The sequence below is a fragment of the Mauremys reevesii genome, linkage group 1 (genome assembly GCF_016161935.1).
Source record: "Mauremys reevesii isolate NIE-2019 linkage group 1, ASM1616193v1, whole genome shotgun sequence".
Lineage (NCBI taxonomy): Eukaryota > Metazoa > Chordata > Testudines > Geoemydidae > Mauremys > Mauremys reevesii.
In genome coordinates this window covers 28,199,604-28,219,213 of record NC_052623.1, presented here as the reverse complement: position 1 = coordinate 28,219,213, position 19,610 = coordinate 28,199,604, and the positions used below count along the sequence as shown (strand labels likewise).

Below are 19,610 nucleotides of genomic sequence, written 5' to 3'. Positions count from 1 at the left end.
CTTCAGCTCAGTGAGATTTCTTGGCTCATTCATCTGTGAAAGTCACAGATGATTTCCTCATTAAAATCACATCTTCTGGGTTATAAATTACCCGTAACAACGTTTTCATCTTCTCCCACCCCTCCCCTCCTATCCAGGTCAACAAATCTTCATGCTGATGAATTTTGTAAGTGTACATGCTGCTTCCTTTTAAATTAGCAAATGAAGATCTTTTCCATTATTGGATAAAAGGCTACATTTAAAAGACTGTCAAATTGAAAGCTAGTCAATTTCAAATTTTGATTTAGAAGCTTCAGGTATTACAGCTACCCCAAACCCTCCTGCCAATTATTACAAGAATACTGACATTTTCCTTTTAAAAAAAAAAGTGCCACTCTTTGTTAATGCATGAAAAGCCCACACAAACGAGAATAAATTAACTGAAATATATAAGGAACAGTAAAACTGAGTACTATTAAAAACAACAAAAGAAAGTGAAAAGACGAGGACATTTTCTTCCTCTAGTCAAAAGTGTCTCTTGTAACACTTATAGGTAACATTTTCAGACTGAATTGTGATTTTCAAGTTGTTGCGGTCCATTTAGAAAGTGACAGCGAATATGTAAGATGAAAAAAAGTAATCCCATTAGACAATTTAATAACCCATGAAAGGAAAAAATTATAACAATTATGAATAAGTTATCATGCTAACAAAGAGCTTATAACCACTGAACTGTGAAAGCCAAAAAAAAAAGTGTCTTTTGAATAATCTAACGGTTACAACACCGCTCACTAGGTATCGAAAAAACATGTTTATTTCTTGCAACGGCTGACAATGTTTATAAGAAGTCTTATATAAATCACTGTTAACATTCAATGCAGTGATAAAAACATGTGCATTCACGTGCACACAGATCTCTTTCCCTGGCCACAGTATAATCAGCAAGCATGATTACAAATGTATTTATGATAATAATAATAGTAGTAATGCCAGTTTTTCCTGCCAAGACACTAGCACATTATCTGATTACTGAGAACATGGAATGTTTACATTATTACATTAATGTCATGGGTAGAGACAACACAGTTTGAACAAATACTAATCAGGGAAATTCTGCTAGAACAAATGTGTTTAACATATACTTGTAGCTACCATGGTTCTGATCCCAGTGCAGACAGGGACAAGCATTTGGTTATACCAGAGGTTCTCAAACTGGGGTCGGGACCCCTCAGGGGGTCACGAGGTTATTACATGGGGGGTCGCAAGCTGTCAGCCTCCACCCCAAACCCAACTTTGCCTCCAACATTTATAATGGTGTTAAATATACATTAAAATACTTTATATAAGGGAGGTAGCACTCAGAGGCTTGCTGTGTGAAAGGGGTCACCAGAACAAAAGTCTGAGAACCCGTGGGCTAAACTGTCAAAGGCTTTTTCACTCTGTCCTCAAAATAAAAGTTTCCAACTAACTAAATGTTACTGGAAGTCAATGGATGTTGAACATACAAATAGAGGAGGATAAAACTCAGCCCCATGAGGGTTCCTCTGGTTGCATTATGAAGGGAAGGAACAGATAAATGTATCATGTTTAAAATTTTTGAATGAATCAGACATTTTAGAATTGTACTTCAACAAAAGCAAGTAAATGTAAATAGTCTCGAGTAATACCTTAATTGACATTAAACCAGGCTGCACAAAAATATACAGCTAGAGCTAAACCCTCATATCCCATGCACAGCACATGTTACATCCTACAAAAATGTGCCACTGGGCATGCATCTGCAAGTTAATTTTTCAAGATACGACATTCAGGTTGAAATGGGGCTTAAATTAGAGTAGACATGCCTCTTATAGTGTAATCAGGGTTCAAAGGTTAATATTTATTGGAGTAAAAATTGTATTTAAATAATTGTTTAAAAATTTTTGCCTTGATTTTCATTAATAATTTCACTACAACCTTCTCGAACACCACCAGCAAGTAAGGAAGACCTTTAGGGCCTGCAGGATCCCTATGCAACCTACCGAACATCTACAAATTTTGCCACCACCAGTGTACAATTAATACATTTTTTTTCACATTGATCAGATTAAACCTAAAAATAGCAACAGAATAATTATTTTCATGTTTCAGAGGTGAACAAAAACAAACCACCTTGTAATCTGGCAACTAGCCACTAAATTAAATGTTCAAGCAGTATCATCTCCAGGATTATAGACAAAACAGGTTATCACACGTGGACAGGATTTACTATAGACTATACAACATACACAGCCTTTACTAACAGATAGGTGTACAAGATTCTTGCCCTGGGGACCTTACAACAGAAATCACACACGCAATTAAGGAGCAAACAGTGCCAAAAAAGAGATCAGCACTGGAATATTAAATAGAAACAGTGAACTCTAAAGAAGGATTTGAAAGGGAAGGTGCTAAGTGCATCAGATGAAGTGGGCTGTTACAAGCACAGGGAAATGACAAAGTCAAGAACGGAAGAGAAGGACAAAAGGAGCACTAACGTCAGGGAATAAGGCACAAAAGAGAAAATTAAAAAGAACTGGACTGGGACTCAGAAGCCTGGGTTCAAATCCTGGCTCTGTTACAGACTCCCGGTGTAACCTCAACAACTTTCAATCTCTGAGCCTCAATTCCCTATATGTTGGCCCTACCAACTTCAAGGCCATGAAAAATGTGTCATGGACCGTGAAATACACCCTTCCCCGTGAAATCCAGTCTCCTTCATGATGCTGGGAGTGCCCCAGCTGGGCTTGAGAGGGACAGGACTTGTTCTTCCCCAGCAGGGTCAGTCTCGGTATGGAGATCAGACCCACCTTCGGAGGCAGCGCAGAAGCAAAGGTGGTACACCCAGGGCTTTTGCACTGCAGCAGCCCCAGAGCTTCCTGCAGCTGGGAAAGGTAGCTGGAGGGAATCTGATCTCCCCACCGAGAACAGATGTGCGGGGGAAGAGCACGTCCTGTCCCTCCCCAGCCTGGGCAGGAGCTGGGCTCGGGGCTTCCATGCCATGGCTTCTGCCAGGGCTTCCAACCTGCGGCTCTTGCTAGGACTCTCGCCTCCACGGCCCCTGCCAAGGCTCGAGGCACCCGGGCTCGGGGCTTCTGCTCCTGTGGCTCCTGCTAGGGCTCAGGGCTTCTGACCTCTGGCTCCTGCCAGGGCTTGGGGTGCCTGGTCTCAGGGCTTCCACCCTGTGGCTCCTGATGAGGTTCAGGGCACCTGCCCCCCAGCTCCTGCTGGGGCTCAGAACACCCAGGCTCAAGGCTTCCGTGCCCATGGCGTCTACAGGGGCTCAGGGCACCCATTTTTCTAGGCCCCTGTGGGCCCATGCGTTAATCCGCCACTGGCTGGCACTCCCAGCAGCACGGGGGAAATCAGACCCACCTCCACCTCTGGAAGCCTCCTCCGGCTCCAGGAAGCTCCACGGTGAAGTGAAGGTGGCAAGCCCGTGACCCCACCCACCCACCCAACAACCATTTTGCAATCCTCTCACAGCCCCCTTTTTGGGTCAGGATCCCCATGGTTACAACACAATGAAATTTCAGATGTAAACACCTGAAAACGTGAAATTGACTAGTTTTCATGTCCCATGGCCATGAAATTGACCAAAATGGACCATGAATTTGATAGGACACTACCTATACGTAAAATGAATACTACTTTTCTCCCTTACATTGTCAGTATTGTCTAAGGTCTAGTCTACATCTGAAAGTTTTATCAATATAACTGTTTCAGGTAGATACAATATTTTTTAACCAAAATAGTTATACTGGTAAAAGCCCCAATATGGACAGAGTTTACTATGGAAGGAATACTACACCAAAAAAAAATCTGCACACAATATTTTAAAATTCTGCATATTTTATTTGTCAATAAATGCATGTGGAGGCTCCAGCATGGCAGTGGGGAGCACAGGCCATTAGCTGCACAGAGGTGGGAGATCACCCTGCAGCACCCCCCCACACACACACACACACCCCAGGATATGGACTCAGCAGTGAGGCTGCACACGTCCCTGACACAGCACAAGGGCCAGGCCTGCCCCAGAAACACCCTGGGGCCCCACCCCTCCATGCCAGGTGCACCAATATAGCAAATGAGAGGGACAGTGTCTCTCACAGCCGATCCAGGTGTGAGGCAGGCAGGTTCAGCATGGCAGGAGGGGCCTACTGAGCGAGGGATTCAGGTGTGGGGTGAGAGTTCTGTGTGGGGCAATCTGGGTGCAGCAATCTGGGTGCGGGTGGCTCAGTGGGGGATTTGCATGCATGGGAAATGGGACTCTGCGGTGGGGGGAAGCCCAGGCAAAGGTGGTTGGGGCTCAGTGAGGAAGGGGCTGAATGCGGGGGACCCAGCAGGGAGTCTGGGTGCTGGGAGAGTGGGACCCAGTGGGGTGGGGGTCTGAGTGCCAGTGGTAGGAGCTCAGTGGGGTGGGAGTCTGGATGTGGGGAGCTCATCAGTGTTGTCCAGGTGAAGAGGAATGGGGATCATTGGGGTGGAGGTTTGAGTGCAGGGGGCTCGCAGGGGGTGGTCCAGGTGGAGGTCTGGATGCAGGGGGGGTCTGGGTGCGGGGGGCGGGAGGGCAAGGCTCAGCAGGGTGGGAGTCCAGGGGGCTCGGCGGGGGTTGTCTGTATGAGGGGGGTCAGGTGGATGGGGGAACAGCTCCTCATACAGGGACACCTCCCCACACAGCGGAGGAGCAATGGGGGCAGGAAGCAGAAGGGGGCCCCACACGGATGCAACACTTTCTGCAGCCAGGGAAGGCTTCTGAGGATAGATCTGACTGGCCCACAACTCCTCCTTGAAGGGGAAGAAGTAATCCCATCCTCCCCTGTCCCCAGCCCAGCCGGGGCTAGCAGCTGAGTCTGATGCAGGCTAGGAGTCACCATCCAGGGCACACTCAGCCCCTCTCCCCGCCCCCCCCGCCCCCACACACACACAGTGATTTACCTCTCCACCAGCTGCTCCAGGCCCATGCTACTAGGGAGGGGCATGTGACTGCTCTTGCAGCTTCCCTTTGCTTCAGGAAAGCATTTTTCTGCTGGAAAGCAAAGAAATCTGTGGGGGACATGAATTCTGCATGCACACAGTGGTGCAGAATTCCCCCAGCATAACAGTTATACTGAGATACTGGTGACTTACCAGTAAAGTTATTCCCCTTTCCTTACATGAATAGCTATACTGGCATAAAGTATAACTGTGTTCACATCAGGAAGATTGTACCACTTTAACTATACTCCATATAGTTAAAACAGTACAATTTTCTAGTGTAGGCGAGGCTTAATTAGATTGTAAGTTTGGGAATATGATAATTATTTGATAATTTTTGAAAACTAGCACATTACAATATGATCACCTGATGATAAGACTAAAAATCAGAATAAAATATTGTATATTACTGTAAAATTATCTTCAGATGGAAATTATAGCACTTATAAATGGCTAAGAGCTTGAGTTCAAGGCAATTTTTTTAAACATTTTTCAGAAAAGCAGTGACCCACCAAAGATCTTCTGCACATAGTGAGCACAGTTAAAAAGTAGTATTTGTGGCAGTTTCAGAACCCAGTGTCAGAGACTGTAAGCTAGTTGCCAAATTACATAATACTGCTTTAAGAATGAGAGAGACAACGAGTAATATATACACACACATTGTTTAAATATAAAATTTATTTTTGAATCAGAATGGTCTAGTGAGGGGACTAGAAGAAGAGGTTACTCACCCTGTGCAGTAATAGTGGTTCTTCAAGATCTGTCCCCCTATGGATGCTCCACTTCAGGTGAGTATGCACCCCATGCACCTTTGATCAGAGATTTTATGTAGCAAGCCCTGTTCGGCCCACACATGCACACTATCCAGCCTTGTGCTCTCCACTGTGGCTATATAGAACTGTACAGACGAACTGCCCTCAACTCCTTCCATAGCCGAGAACTCCAAAGCTGAGGGGATGAAGGATGGGTGGTGGAGCAGCCATGGGGCGGGGTCACATCTCAAAGAACCACAGCTATTGCACAGGGTGAGTAATTTCTTCTTCAACTAGTGTCCCTATGGGTGCTTCACTTCAGTACCAAACAGTACCCTCTAAGGAAAGGAGGGCTTCGGAGTGGAGTCCAAAATTGAAGACAGCACAGTAGAGCCTAGCATAGCATCAAAAGCTGAGTCATGAGTTACTGCACAATGTTCAGAAAAGGGATGTATGGAGGTCCACGTTGTGGCTCTACATATTTCAGTAATGGGAACATTTTTAGGAATGGTTATCAAAGTAAAGAAGGGGTTACTACTCTGGAAGGAGGTTGAAGATCATGAGACTGACAGATAATGAAGTCAGATATCTATCTAGAAAGTCTCTGCTTGGAAACTGGAGATCCCTTAGATCTGTCTGCAATAGACATAAAACAATCTGGGAAATTTTCTAAATGGCTTGGCTTAGTCCTGCCCAGGTAAAAGGCTTAAGCCCTTCTGACACTGAGTGTGTGCAATATCAAATCTTCCTTAGTCAGGTGTTGTTTAGGGAAGAAAGTGGAAGATGAATAAGCAGGTTAATGTGAAAATCAGAGGACATCTTTAGTAAGAATTTGGGGTGTAGTCATAATGTGACCTTGTCTCTGAAAAATACTATAAAAGGAAGACATGCGATCAGAGCCCTAATCTCCCCAACTCTTCAAGCAAAAGTAATGGCTACCAGAAGGCCACTTCCAACAATAAGTCAAGGAGGGAGCAGGTTGCCACAGGTTCAACTGGGGCTCTTGTAAGGCATCTAAGCACCAAATTGAGGTCCCAAATCAGGGTAGGATGTTTGACTTGTGCAAAATGATTCCCCACTGTGACACTCTGTATCTTGGGGGAACACCCTGCATCCCCATGTTCATTCTTATAATATGATTGTGTGGTATCCAGTGCAAAGTTTGTCATGTCAGGTGTCTCCTGAAGGCTCATTATGCACTGAGCATTGTTGTTATAGTAATGTTATAGTTACGATATAGGTTGTAATTTCATGTATATGGTTATGAGGCTGAAAATGTATCCTCATGGCTTAAAACAAGCTCAGGGCAAAACTCTCCAGGAACAGAGGGGTAATTCACACTCACCAGGGCATGTACGGGACAAACTCAGCCCAGTCTCACAGGAACAAAGGACACTGGCCTAGGCAGCAACAAAAAAATCTGTTAGACTCTTGAGGGAGTCACCCCCCCTTCCCTTGATCAGCTTGGGACTATGATGAAGTAATGCTCACTTGACTCTGAAAGGGGGGGGGGGGCGAGCAAAGCCAAGAGGGAAAAAAGAACATGATAAAAGGGAGAAACATTTGCTATGCTCTTCCTCTCTCTTCCACCTCGATTTAGAGACAGCACCACCAAACAACTGAAGCACTGATCAAAGGGGAGAGCCTGGCTCAAGGGCAACCAGCCAGCCTGTGATGAGAAGCATCTAAATTTGTAAGGGCATTGAAAGTGTTACGGTCAGCTTAGAATGTGTTTTGCTTTTATTTCATTTAACCAAATCGGACTTCTTGTGCTTTGACTTATAATCACTTAATCTCTCTTTTGTAGTTAATTAATTTGTTTATTCTACCTGAAGCAGTGTGTTTGGTTTGAAGTGTGTCAGAGACTCCCCTTGAGATAACAAGCCTGGTACATATCAATTTCTTTGTTAAATTGACAAACTCATATAAGCTTGCAGCGTCCAGCGGGTGTAACTGGACACTGAAAGATGGAGGTTCCGAGGGTTCTGTCTGGGACTGGAGATACTGGCTAGTCTCATTCGGTTGCACAATCCAAGCAGTGGCTAGCCAAAAGTGTTCACTCACATAGCTGGGAGCAGCTTACATGCCAGAGGCTGTGCGTGAAGAGTCCATGAGTGGGGGGTTCTCACAGCAGAGCAGGGTAAGGCTGGCTCCCAGAGTCGAGGATTGGAGCGACCTAGCAGATCACCAGTCCAGATAACACCAGGGGAACATCACACCCACCCCTTGAGAAACCTCTCCACTGGATGGCTGAATACCAAAAAACCTTCCACCAGGGAATGGAACATCATAACAGCTGCCAAAAGTACTCTATAATCGAATTCAGAAACAACCCTGTCTTTTTTACTCTGGTTACCTCCTCAGAACAGACTGAGTCTAATCCCATGAGCCATTGATTAGCCATGCTTTGAGGCGAAGAACTTCCAGGTTGGAGTGAAGAATTTGACAGGCATCCTGAGAGAGAAGATGAGGACATCTGAAGGGTGATCGGTTGACAAACAGCCAACTAGATGAGAAAAGGAAACCATGTCTGTCTTGGCCACATTAGGACCACCAGAATAACCCTGGCCTTATCTTTCCTTACCTTGATCAGCACTTTGGATATTAGAAGAATTGGAGGAAAATGCATACAGCAAACCCAACATCTAATGAAAGAGATAGACATCTCCCAAGGAGCGGCGACTCAATTCACCTCTCAAGAAATGGATGCATTTCTTGCTTCTGGCCATGGCAACAGGTTTACCTGCAGGATGCTCTACCACCATAATATGTGGTGGAGCATGATGGGATCTATTTTCCATTAGTGGTCCTGAGCAAAAAGGTGTCTGCTGAGGGTATCCGTGATGTTTGGAATGCCCAGAAGGGAAACTGCTGTGATTTCATATGCACCAATTCCAGAGTCTCATCACTTCAGCACAGAGGAAGGGTGATCTTGCTACCCATTAATGGTTTATATAAAACATACATGACATGTTATCTGTCATGATCTTCATGTATTTGCCCCTGATCAACAGCATAAAATGAAAACAGGCATTCCTGAACGCCCGGAGTTCCAGCAAGATGATGCGTAGAGTGGGCTCAGAAGATCACCCATCTTGAGCAGTGAGTGTGTCTAGATGAGCTCCTCATTCAAACAGGGATGCATTTGTTATTACTATCATCAGAGATGGCTGAGCAAACGGGACTCCTGTGCAAACATTGTGAGTGTCTTTCCACCAGTTGAGGGACTTTTTCACAACCATGGCATTAAGAGTAGCTTGTACAAGCTGTGTTTGCTTGGTGAATAAACAGTTATAAGTCACTTGTGTGAGGTAGCACATAAGCAGCTACCCCTTTCCCCCGTCCCCATGTGTCCCTGCATCCCCACTTCCATTCAGCTCCTGCCCGTCTGTGACACCCCTCCCAGTAGCCGCATGTGCCCCACGCTGTACATCCCCCCCCCCCCAAATCCTGTGCCTCCTGACCTGGCCCCAACAGGCAGGGCGCTGTGAAAAAGGCAGCCTCTTCTCTTCCCTATCCACAGCTGGGATTGCCCGGGAGCCACTGCTCTCTGTTCTGGCGCCACAACAGGCTCTGGCGAAAGGCGTAAGTGCAGCACCTTTCCAGCAGAATGTATTTTCCGCAGGGGGAAAATTCCGCATGGCACATGAATTCTGTCCACGCGCAGTGACGCAGAATTCCCCCAGGAGAAAGAGTTCATAAAACTGAACTTCTCAAAATTACAGTAGGCACCGTGCATACGTTGTTCTATGATGCACCACATCACTTTCTTCTTGTCCTATAAACACTACAAAGTGATATCCAATGCATTGAAGGCACCAGAATGCGAACAGACGGCAACTACAATAGAATCTCAGAGTTACAGACACCTCAGAAATGTAGGTTGTTTGTAACTCTGAAATGTTCATAACTCTGAACAAGATATTATGGGATGCTCCTCAGGATGGACTGCTCAGAGAGAGGGCTCACCTCTATGCCTGCGAACTTCAGTGTCTTCACCTCCTATCTGTAAGTGGCTGCCTAGTGAGCGGGATGTGCACAGGCAGCTGGTTCTAGTCCCCAGGCTGCAAGGGTGATGAGTGAGGCACTGCAGTGTCAGTGGGTATGTGGTGCAGGCTGTGGCCTTTAAAACTGAGCTGCTCCTCCAGAGCGCAACATCCAGGCAGGAGCTTGGGCTCCCACTGCAGCAGCAACACTCGAGGCCAGGTTCCTGCAAGAACTCAGGAAGCTTCTTTTTCGGAGGGGGCGGGGGACTGCGCCCGTGGCTTACAGGAAAGCTGCAGACTCCAGCACTGCTCCTGCTCAGGAGCCCACAGCTGTGCCTATGAAACTCAGTGTCTTTACCTCCTACCTGTAAGTGACTTCCCCCCATGTGGCAAATAGGGGGTGGGATGGGGACAGGCAGCCCAGATGTGCCTACCTTTAAGATGCAATACAGGCACAGTACAGTATTTGCTACTTTCGGGGCGGGGGGGGAGGTGGTCTCTGCTACTGTCTGATTGCTTACTTACGGTTCCACATGGTATCCGGTTGACCAGTCAGTCCGTAACTCTGGTGTTCGTATCTTTGAGGTTCTACTGTACTTCTTCATATAGTTTCATAATATGATTGTCTTCCCTCCAATTGGGAAAAAATGGTTCATAAAAATGATCACTGATAATACTGGTATTCAAAAAAGTCTAGATTCTACTGTATTGTCACATGGAACAGAAGGCAAAGATACAAAGCAGTTAATGCCTCTTTGTAACCTTCCTCCTCCTCTGGCCCCAAACTACCTCCAGATGCCACATCTCCTTCCCCATGAACTCTTTCTTCCTCCCTGCTTTAGTCTTTAATGGGATCATTCTGAAAAAAGGTTTCAGCTTTGCCCATTAGAGCCCTATCTACACTAGAAAGTTTTGTTGCCAACAACATAGCTCAGCAATCGGTGCACCTGAGCTAGCACTGAAAATGATACAAAGTTGCCCAAACCTCAAAGACAGTTTATGAAATCACGGTAAAGATCATTTGTTCTTGTCTACACTTGTGTAGACAGGACCAAACCATGTCTAGCATTACTACTTCTGCACTGGTTCAGCAGCACCCTCTTGCTGACATTCACTACAAGCAACAAGAAAATTTCTGCCTGTTGAAGAGTTTAGGTCATTAAAAACTTGACAACAATTAGGCTACTGGTGTGTGGAGACCACAGCCTATCACACTGACCAAAACTGTCTCATTGTTTCCTTGTATTCCCCTGCCAGTATGTCTGCTCCTGTCTTACACTTAGATTGTAAGCTCATTGGGGCACGATCTGTCTTTTTGTTCTGTCTGTACAGTGTCTAGCACAATGGCATCCTAGTTGTGACTGGGGCTCCTAGGTGCTACAATGATACAAATAACAGGTTATCCATCATTAGTGCTTTCTCCTCCTCTAACACAATACTATTTTGTAATTATACTTTTTATTCAGACATTTTGCAAAGGGCTTTTTAAATGTATATTTATCTACATACACTATGCAAAAACAATTATTTCTACCACCACAGTAATTCAGCCACCTCTGAGATGAAATACAGAAGGTGTTTACCAACAGTTTAGAAGAGGAAGTGAAGAATACTTTAGCAAAATGAAATTGCAAGATTAAATTCTGTCTATCATAATCAATGAAATTTTAATCATGACACTAGCTAACACTACTGCTTTTGAAGAAATGTATCACAAAAATTTCAAATGTTCACACCGAGCAATCAGGATTTTTTTTTAAGTCTGTCATTCAGGAGACCCACATACAGCAAGTGGACAAAAGATCATGATATCCACATTAAAAAACTGAAGGGTTAAAATAGACCTTCCTATAATTTGAACCTATAGCTCCAGAGGCCTACATGTTTCAAACCTGATACTTCAACTACCTAAGGTCCTCCTTTCCAGCTTTAAATATTTTAAGTGAAGGAGTCTAAAAAAATCATTTTCTCCTCAGTCTGTTTGCATTCGTAGGAAGTAGGCCAACTCTTAATGACTCAAAATACAAAAATACACTTTTATATTCTGTTCTGCTTCCTTTCCATTTTTAATTACTAAATCTTATTTATTTACTGGGCCTTATTTACACTGGACTTTTGGTCATATTTTCTTGGGCACTCAGGAGGCCTTTAGTCATGACCACCTTTAAAGAAAAACATTATTATAAAACTTATTCCAGTCTTTTTAGCACTACTGTCAACTAACTATTTTGCACTTTTTCCTACAACACCTTCCTTCTGAAGATAGCAAAGTGAATGACAAGTATTAAAGAACAAAGCCTTACAATGACGCTGGTAACAGAGGTATTATAGAATACTGGGAGTCAAAGACACGAGCCATCTACTGTTGCCTCTTCCATTATATTACATGTTCTGTTTCCAGTATTCAAACAAGAGTGCTCTATTCAACAGACACACTCCTGACCATCAGCAATACCTCACAAGCAGATACTAAATACTCTTAAATGTTACAGTTCAGATGTTTTATAGGAACAGCTAAATTAGAATTACATTTTTAAAAGATAACATGTCTACATAGTACTGGCAGCACTTGTACATATGGCTAGCACCATTTCAAACACTAACAGAGTTAGGGTGACTAGATGTCCCGATTTTATAGGGACAGTCCTGATTTTGGGGGCTTTTTCTTATATAGGCACCTATTACCCCCAACCCCCTGTCCCGATTTTTTACAATTTCTATCTGGTCACCCTAAACAAAGTAGGAAGAGTAGGACCAGCACAGACAGGTCTGTGATGTTTCAACAAGCTTGGGCATGGTTTTAAAAGCATTAGCAGTAATGGATAGATAGCTAGCCTCCTGAAAGCATTATTTTTGGGCTGCACTTTCATAGCTATCCCTGGCTTTTGAGAGAGTCATTGGCCACAAGAAAAATCAAAATGTGCCCACTCAGGATTATTATTGGGAAATCGGGAAAGGATCGCAGATCCAGCAGTCAATGAGTTCACCAGCAGCCAACAGTGTCTGTCTGCTCAGAGATTCCTTGGCAGCTCAAGTTAGTGGAAAAATAGAGCATCTAAAAAATGCCCACTATTTTGGGGACAGTTCGGTACCTCCTTTAAGTTGTCTCTGGCTAGCCAATCTGTCAACAGAAAGTCAGTTGCTGTAGCTGTTCCTGCTCTAAGATTGCTGCCTTGTTTATACTTGACACTCTTTGGAGCTCAGAGGTTTGGTATGATTACATCTGCTGCGAAAAAAAAAAATCCCTAGACTTTTCTAAGTAATAATTTTCACTTTTACAGAATTTTTTGAGTATCTCAAAGTGTTTTACAAGTATTAATTATCATGCCTCATGCCACTAATTCCTCAAGTTTGGTCTCATGTGGATTAGTATACCCATTCTATATATGAGAAAATTGAGGCACACAAAGGTGAAATGATTTACTCAAGGTCACAGTAGCAGGCTGAATAGAAGACCCAAAAAACCTGATTCCACAGATCACTGTTGACCAATAGACACACTATTATATTCTCTTACATCCACTCACATTTTTCTTAAGCCCAACTGAAATCAAGACAGTATATCCAAACCCATTTAGAAAACAACAGTTTAGGACAAATACTGAACTAAGTTTTTAAAATGACTACTTCTTTCCACAGAAAAGGTTATACAATTGAGTAAATTTAATATTCAAATTATAAATGACAAATTCGCATAATTCAATTTACTTATTCACAAATTCAATCTACTGCACTTTCTGATGTATAACATGCTTCTGCTATAAAAACGTGAGGCAAATGAAAATTCCCTTATTTAGAATAAAGATCAATCCTGGTTTCATTAAATGAAATAATATATCTAGTGGGGGGAGAAACCTCTATAGCGCCACTAAACTTGGCAGGTCAAGGATTTAATGAAAACTGTGTGGTGAAAAAGGAGACCACACCACTACCTCAATATAACACCACCCGATATAACACAAATTTGGATATCACGCGGTAAAGCAATGTTCCTGGGAGGGAGGGGGGGTCAGCGCACTCCAGTGGATCAAAGTAAGTTCAATATAACACGGTTTCACCTATAACGCAGTAAGATTTTTTGGCTCCCAAGAACAGGGTTATATCGAGGTAGAGGTGTATTTAGCTTTACGCATCATCTTTCATGTTCAAGTTATCTAGAAACAGTTTAAAAAGTAGCAAGTTAAATACATGTGGTGCATTAGGGTGTAAGCAAACTGAGCCGCTATTCAGCACTCAGCAGTTCACAGTTTTGGATATTTGGATCCATTGCTGTGACAAAGAGAAAGGATTTAGAATGTTACTCAGTATAATAGCATTTATTCATTACTCTTTAAAAAAAAAAAAGTTCCATGAGATCTTTAGCTTGCAGTTATGTGGAGTTTGATCCAAGAGGTGCATGCTTCTTAATATTATACTTCTGATTAGGGCTCGTCTACGCTACAGATTTTTTTCTACTCATGCAGTTGGTCCAAAAATACCAAATGTAAACAAGCCCTGTGTTTTATAGGTTTCCTTGAAAAGGGTAAAAGGTGATATTCTGTTTTTGCAACTGGCCTTGCATTTGAAGAAAAACATAACTTTTCATATTTAACTTTTTTTTCTTAGCTAAAAATTTTAAACCACATCACTAAAATTATTATTTATGTGGCTTTCAAATTGTAGATATAATTGAAGAGAAAGATTCTGCTTCACTCAAACTGAGTGGAAGTAAGTAAAAAATACCAGTGAATGTAGAGCTTGTCTTGGCTTGTAGGTTTAGTCACACTCTGACTACCAAAGGTCTGAGCTTGAAAGGAGCTGATTCAGAATTCCTATTGACTTCACTGAGAACTGTGATGCATTAGACACATCAAATTCACACACATGACTAGCATGTGTATTAGCAAATGGTTTCCTTTGGGTAATCTGCAGAAGGTTTGAGCAGCCAGCTTTAGAGGGGGGTTGCGATGCAGGAGGGGTTATGGGGTGCTGGCTCTGAGAAGGGGCTCAGGGCTGGGGGTGCAGGAGGGGGTTCAGGGTGCAGGCACAGGGCTGGTGGTTGGAATGCAGCCTCATGCCAGGCAGCACTTATCTCCAGCAGCTTCTGGTTGCTAGTGTAGCATGGCTGCCACTAAGGCAGGCTCCCTGCCTACTCTAGCCCCCACGCCACTCTAAGAAGAGGCCAATGCGCCCCTGCAGCCCCTGGAGGGGGGCGCAGCATATGGCTCCGCACGCTGCCCCTCTTTGCAAGCACTGCCCCTGCAGCTCCCATTGGCCACAGCTACCCGTTCCCGGCCAATGGGACCTGCGGGGGCAGAACTTGCAGGCAGGAGCAGCACGCGGCGGGAGACCCCTGCCCCCCCGCCCCCGGGGCCACTATCTTAGCGGCTGCTCCACTGTGCCACCAGAGATTGCGATCGACCAGTTGGTGACCACTGGTCTAGGGCTTCAAGTGGTAGTTGGTCACGCCAGAAGTTGTATGAGTTGGCATTTTGCTATGCACAAGTTGCATGGGAGCCCATGTTGGTGGAATTTTCAGAGACAATCATTCAAATTTAATGGGTGCTCAAAGCTGAGCAAAAGCACCCTGTAGATGTAAATTGATCTTTTTATTTATGATGGAGGTCTGGACATGCAGTATAAAAGCAGTCTATTTTCAAATCCCTTTGTAGAGTGGCCAGATTCACAGGATTGGGAACAAGGAGAAGTTTTGGGGAAGATGGCACAGGGAATTAGGGGGATAAGAAGAAGGCAACTATTCAGATCCAAACACACCATAATTACAGAAATGAGGTCCCTCAATGATGAGTTATTGAACAAACATTCAAAAACCCTTCCTACCAATATAGAGCAGACACTTTGTATTCTGGATGTAAATTGCATAAATAACGCAGGGAGCAATGGCAGGCCATAGGAGTCATAGCATGGATTGGATAAGCATCTCAGAAGCTATTTGTGCCTACATGAGCTTCTAAATGTGTGTGTCAGGAAGACCCACTGAGAATTACCAAGTAAACAGACAACAAAGTAAGGACACTACAATTAAAAGTACTATTTATTTTGACAAACTGCAGTTTAGGGGCAGTTACTTTTAATACTTAATGTTTATCCAGCCTCTTTTTGTTCTGTGTTTGTCCAATGCCTCATGCAACAGGGTGCTGCTCCACAATTAGAGCTCCTAGGCACTACAATAATACAAATAACAGACAGCAACAAGGCTCATCATAACAAGATAGTTATATGAATATTGACAGCTTTACTTATATAGCTGATTTTAGGTATACTGACTGTCAAATATACTCCTTAAAGGATGCTGTCAATTTACTGTAGGTCAATGGCAAAGGTTTTCCAAAATTAACTGAAGCAAAGCTAAAGACAGTTGGAACACTAAGCTTGCAGGCTTATTTTTACCTAAAGTACATTTAAGCACATTACATGGGTGTGTAAAAAAATATCAGGACTGCTTAACAATATAAAAAGACAGTTTGGGGCCAACATTTCACTTACAAATAATTTTAATCCAATGCTGGCTACATTTAATTGGGTCAGTCAGTCTCCACAATTGACAGAGAGGTGGGCAAAGATTTCAGAAGTGTAAGCTGTAGATGTTACAAATTGGGACTATGGCTCACAACGGTCCCCAAACGTGTTCATTTCCGTACCACTGGCCTCTGGCCAGTCACTCTCTCCTTGTCTGTTCACTCTAATTTACTCCCACACAAGCTTTTGGAAGATTAAAAGTTTAGTTATCTCCACTTACCTAACTTATTAACTTGTGGCACCAGAGAAACAGACAGACAGAGACAATTACATGCTTGGCAGAGAACAAGGCCAGGCATGTAAATTTCTACTGCTGTGAAGAGGACAGGGCCTAAAGTAGTACTGGAAACAGCACTTAACTACCCACTAATAAAATTAAGAAGATGAAACAGAAGCTGTAAAGCACATAGAACAGGAAGAACTTAAAGTTAGAATACATAAAATGCAGAATTTGATTTTTCTTCACACAATTTGGATTTTTTTACTCATTGCTGTGAGTTGTTCAAACAAAGATCCAGGTCCTGCAAACACCTCACACGTGCACTTCACTTTACTCACAAGTGGTACACCCCACTGAAGCTAGTGAGATCACTCACATGGGTAAAGTTAAGCATGGTAAACAAAAATAACAAGGTTGTGTAAAGATTGGTGTGCGAATTTCTCTCTATGGAACAACAAACTTGAACTCAGAAGCAAGCCTGTTACCATTTTCATTCAATGAGTGCTGTTACAATTCAGGGTTCAGATGTGCCATAAGTCTTACTCATTTTGGATTCTCCTTCAAGTTTCCCTCTCTTGTAAGGAAGGATTGCGTGAAGTATTTTAATCCAATCTTTAAGCTGGTATTTTCGAAGGAACTTAAGTGGGTTAGGTGGCCAACATCCATTAAATGGGTGCCTAATCTATTTGCACTCCTTTGACAATCCATGCTTAACACATTGTCAGCCTGACTGTCCTCTTAATTTAAAAAATGCAGTTTCCACTGACTCCAATGGGAGCTGCACAGATGCTATTGACAGAATGATCAACACTCTAAATTTTCTCTTTTAATCTGTCACCACTTGAAACAGCATACAAATCTTGTAAATTTTAATCTCTCTCCTGCCAAATGAAATATCACTATTCACCTAGTCAAACTAGGAAAATATCTCATCAGGCCTCACAAGCTACTGCTGGGAAGGTGAAGATACATCTTGCATAACTATATATGTGTGTATATATATATATATATATATGTATATGTGTGTGTGTGTGTGTGTGTGTGTACGTACACATACACACACACACACACACTCTTCTGCACATGTTCCCCAGGATCGGGGCTGGCTCTACAGTTTTCGCCACCCCAAGCAGCGCGCCGAATTGCTGCCATGGACGGCGGGGGCAGTCCCTGTGCCCTTAGGGCGGCAGGCGCGTTTCCGCGGCGGTGGCAATTCGGCTGCAGCTTCTATGTTTAGCTGAAGCCGCCCCTGACAGCTAAACATAGAAGCTGCCACCGAATTGCCACCGCCGCGAAAATGTGCCTGCTGCCCTAAGGGCACAAGGACTGCTCCCGCCGTCCGCGGCGGCAATTCGGCGAGCTGCTTGGGGGCAAAACAACAGGGACTGCCGCCCCTTGCAGATTGCCACCCCAAGCACCAGCCTGGAATGCTGGTGCCTGGAGCCGGCCCTGCCCAGGATACAGAGGCCTGTAAATTACATAGTTAAAGGTAGGATATGTATACTTAAAATTAGGAATACAAACTTTTGATGGAAGCAAAGGAGAGGTAAGCAAGAGACAAGCACGTAACTTCCTGAGAAAAAAATGTACTTAGAAAGGAACAGCTAATACCTCCCAAAGTGGAGGAAAAGTAGGAGAGAATACCTACAGTTAAGCAGGGAGGACATATCCCAGATACCCCAAAGATGTACAGGGTGCAGAGAAAGGGAGGCAGGATGCTCATCCCTGATGCATTCCAAAATAAGGAGTAACATACCTTAATCTTACATCAGAATTCATCCCAGAAGCCTCCCTATCTAAAAAGACCCCTACACATATAGTTTCCACTTTGGGGAAGGAGTATCTCAAGCACTGGGAATGGTGCCCAATTTCCCCAAAGTCACCCCATCCCCAACACCCCTGCCTCACCCAGGTAGGTATCCCCTCACAAGACAGAGATACCACCATTGTTCTCTACCTACTCCCTGTAGGATCTCCTGATCCTCTCTCCTGGTAAAGGATGCTGTCATCCCCAGTGCCCTGCATCCATGTTCCCCTCACTGTCCCCAAAGGTCAAGGGCTTTCTTCCTCTCTCCTCCTTCAACAGAACTCACCCTGGTGACCTCCTCCTGTCCCACTGGCCCTCCCCCCACCTCCCCTGTCCCATTCAGGACTCACCAGACACAGGATGCTTTGTTCCCTTCTGCCCCCACCCCTTGTCCTGATCCTCTCCACCCTACTCAATGTCATCCCCCCAATCCCTGCCCTGGGCTTGCCCAACCTCCCCGCACAGCCCCTGCCCGTCCTCCCCTCTACCCCCACGTTCTCCCCCACAGCCCCTGCCCCGCACATTCTCCCCCCCTGCCCAGCCCCCACATTCTCCACACACACACAGCCCCCGCAACCCCATATTCCCCCCCCAACCCCTGCCCATCCTCCGCCCCCATACCCCTCCCCCCGGGCCCGGGCTCACCAGGTAGAGGGTGCCGTAGATGCGCAGGGACTCGGCCAGCGCCCCGTGGGTGATGTGCACGAAGGCCTGGCCGCAGTGCGGGTGCCAGGTGTGCCCGATCTCATAGCAGTTGTGGGGGATGGACTTGCTCAGCGCCGCCATCTTGCCGCTCTCCTGCGACCGCCGGGGAGGGGGCGCCGCGGCACCACTAACGCAAGAGAAAGGTCGCGCGGGCAGCTGGCGCGTCTGGGGTTACTCGCGGCCAAACCCGCCCCCAGCGCGGCTCGCGTGAGCGCTGCAGCCAATCAGCGCGTCCCGCGCCCGGGCGGGATGAGCAGAACGCGACTCTCAGCCCTTGTGTTGCCCGAGGCTGGCGGCCACCCGCACTGACCCGGCGGGTGGAGGAGCCAGGGGGACAGCGAGCCCCGCATGGGTGCATGCTCTGTGGGGTGCCGAGGGGCCGGGTCTGTGAAGGCGGGTTGGACGGGGAGCCCCGTGCATGGGCGGGGTGGAGCGGGCCGGACGGGGAGCCCCGTGCATGGGCGGGGTGGAGCGGGCCGGACGGGGAGCCCCGTGCATGGGCGGGGTGGAGCGGGCTGGACGGGGAGCTCCGTGCATGGGCGGGGTGGAGCGGGCTGGATGGGGAGCTCCGTGCATGGAAGGGTGGAATGGACAGGGCTGGACAGGGAGCTCCGTGCATGGGAGGGGTGGAGCTGGCCGGATGGGGT

At 45.3% G+C, this 19,610-nt stretch overlaps 1 protein-coding gene across 3 annotated transcripts in view; it reads right to left on the bottom strand.

Annotated features, from left to right (window-relative positions):
* Positions 1-19,263, bottom strand: part of TMEM135 (transmembrane protein 135) — a 368,165-nt gene extending 348,902 nt beyond the window's left edge. The window contains exon 1 of one of the 3 annotated variants that reach the window (XM_039504347.1): positions 18,904-19,263. In XM_039504347.1, the coding sequence (XP_039360281.1) occupies positions 18,904-19,044 (141 nt within the window). In that variant the 5' untranslated portion in view covers positions 19,045-19,263. The remainder of the gene's footprint in view (positions 1-18,903) is intronic. The other 2 variants (XM_039504345.1, XM_039504346.1) reach the window with 2 other exon arrangements.
* Positions 19,264-19,610: the final 347 nt, after the last annotated feature.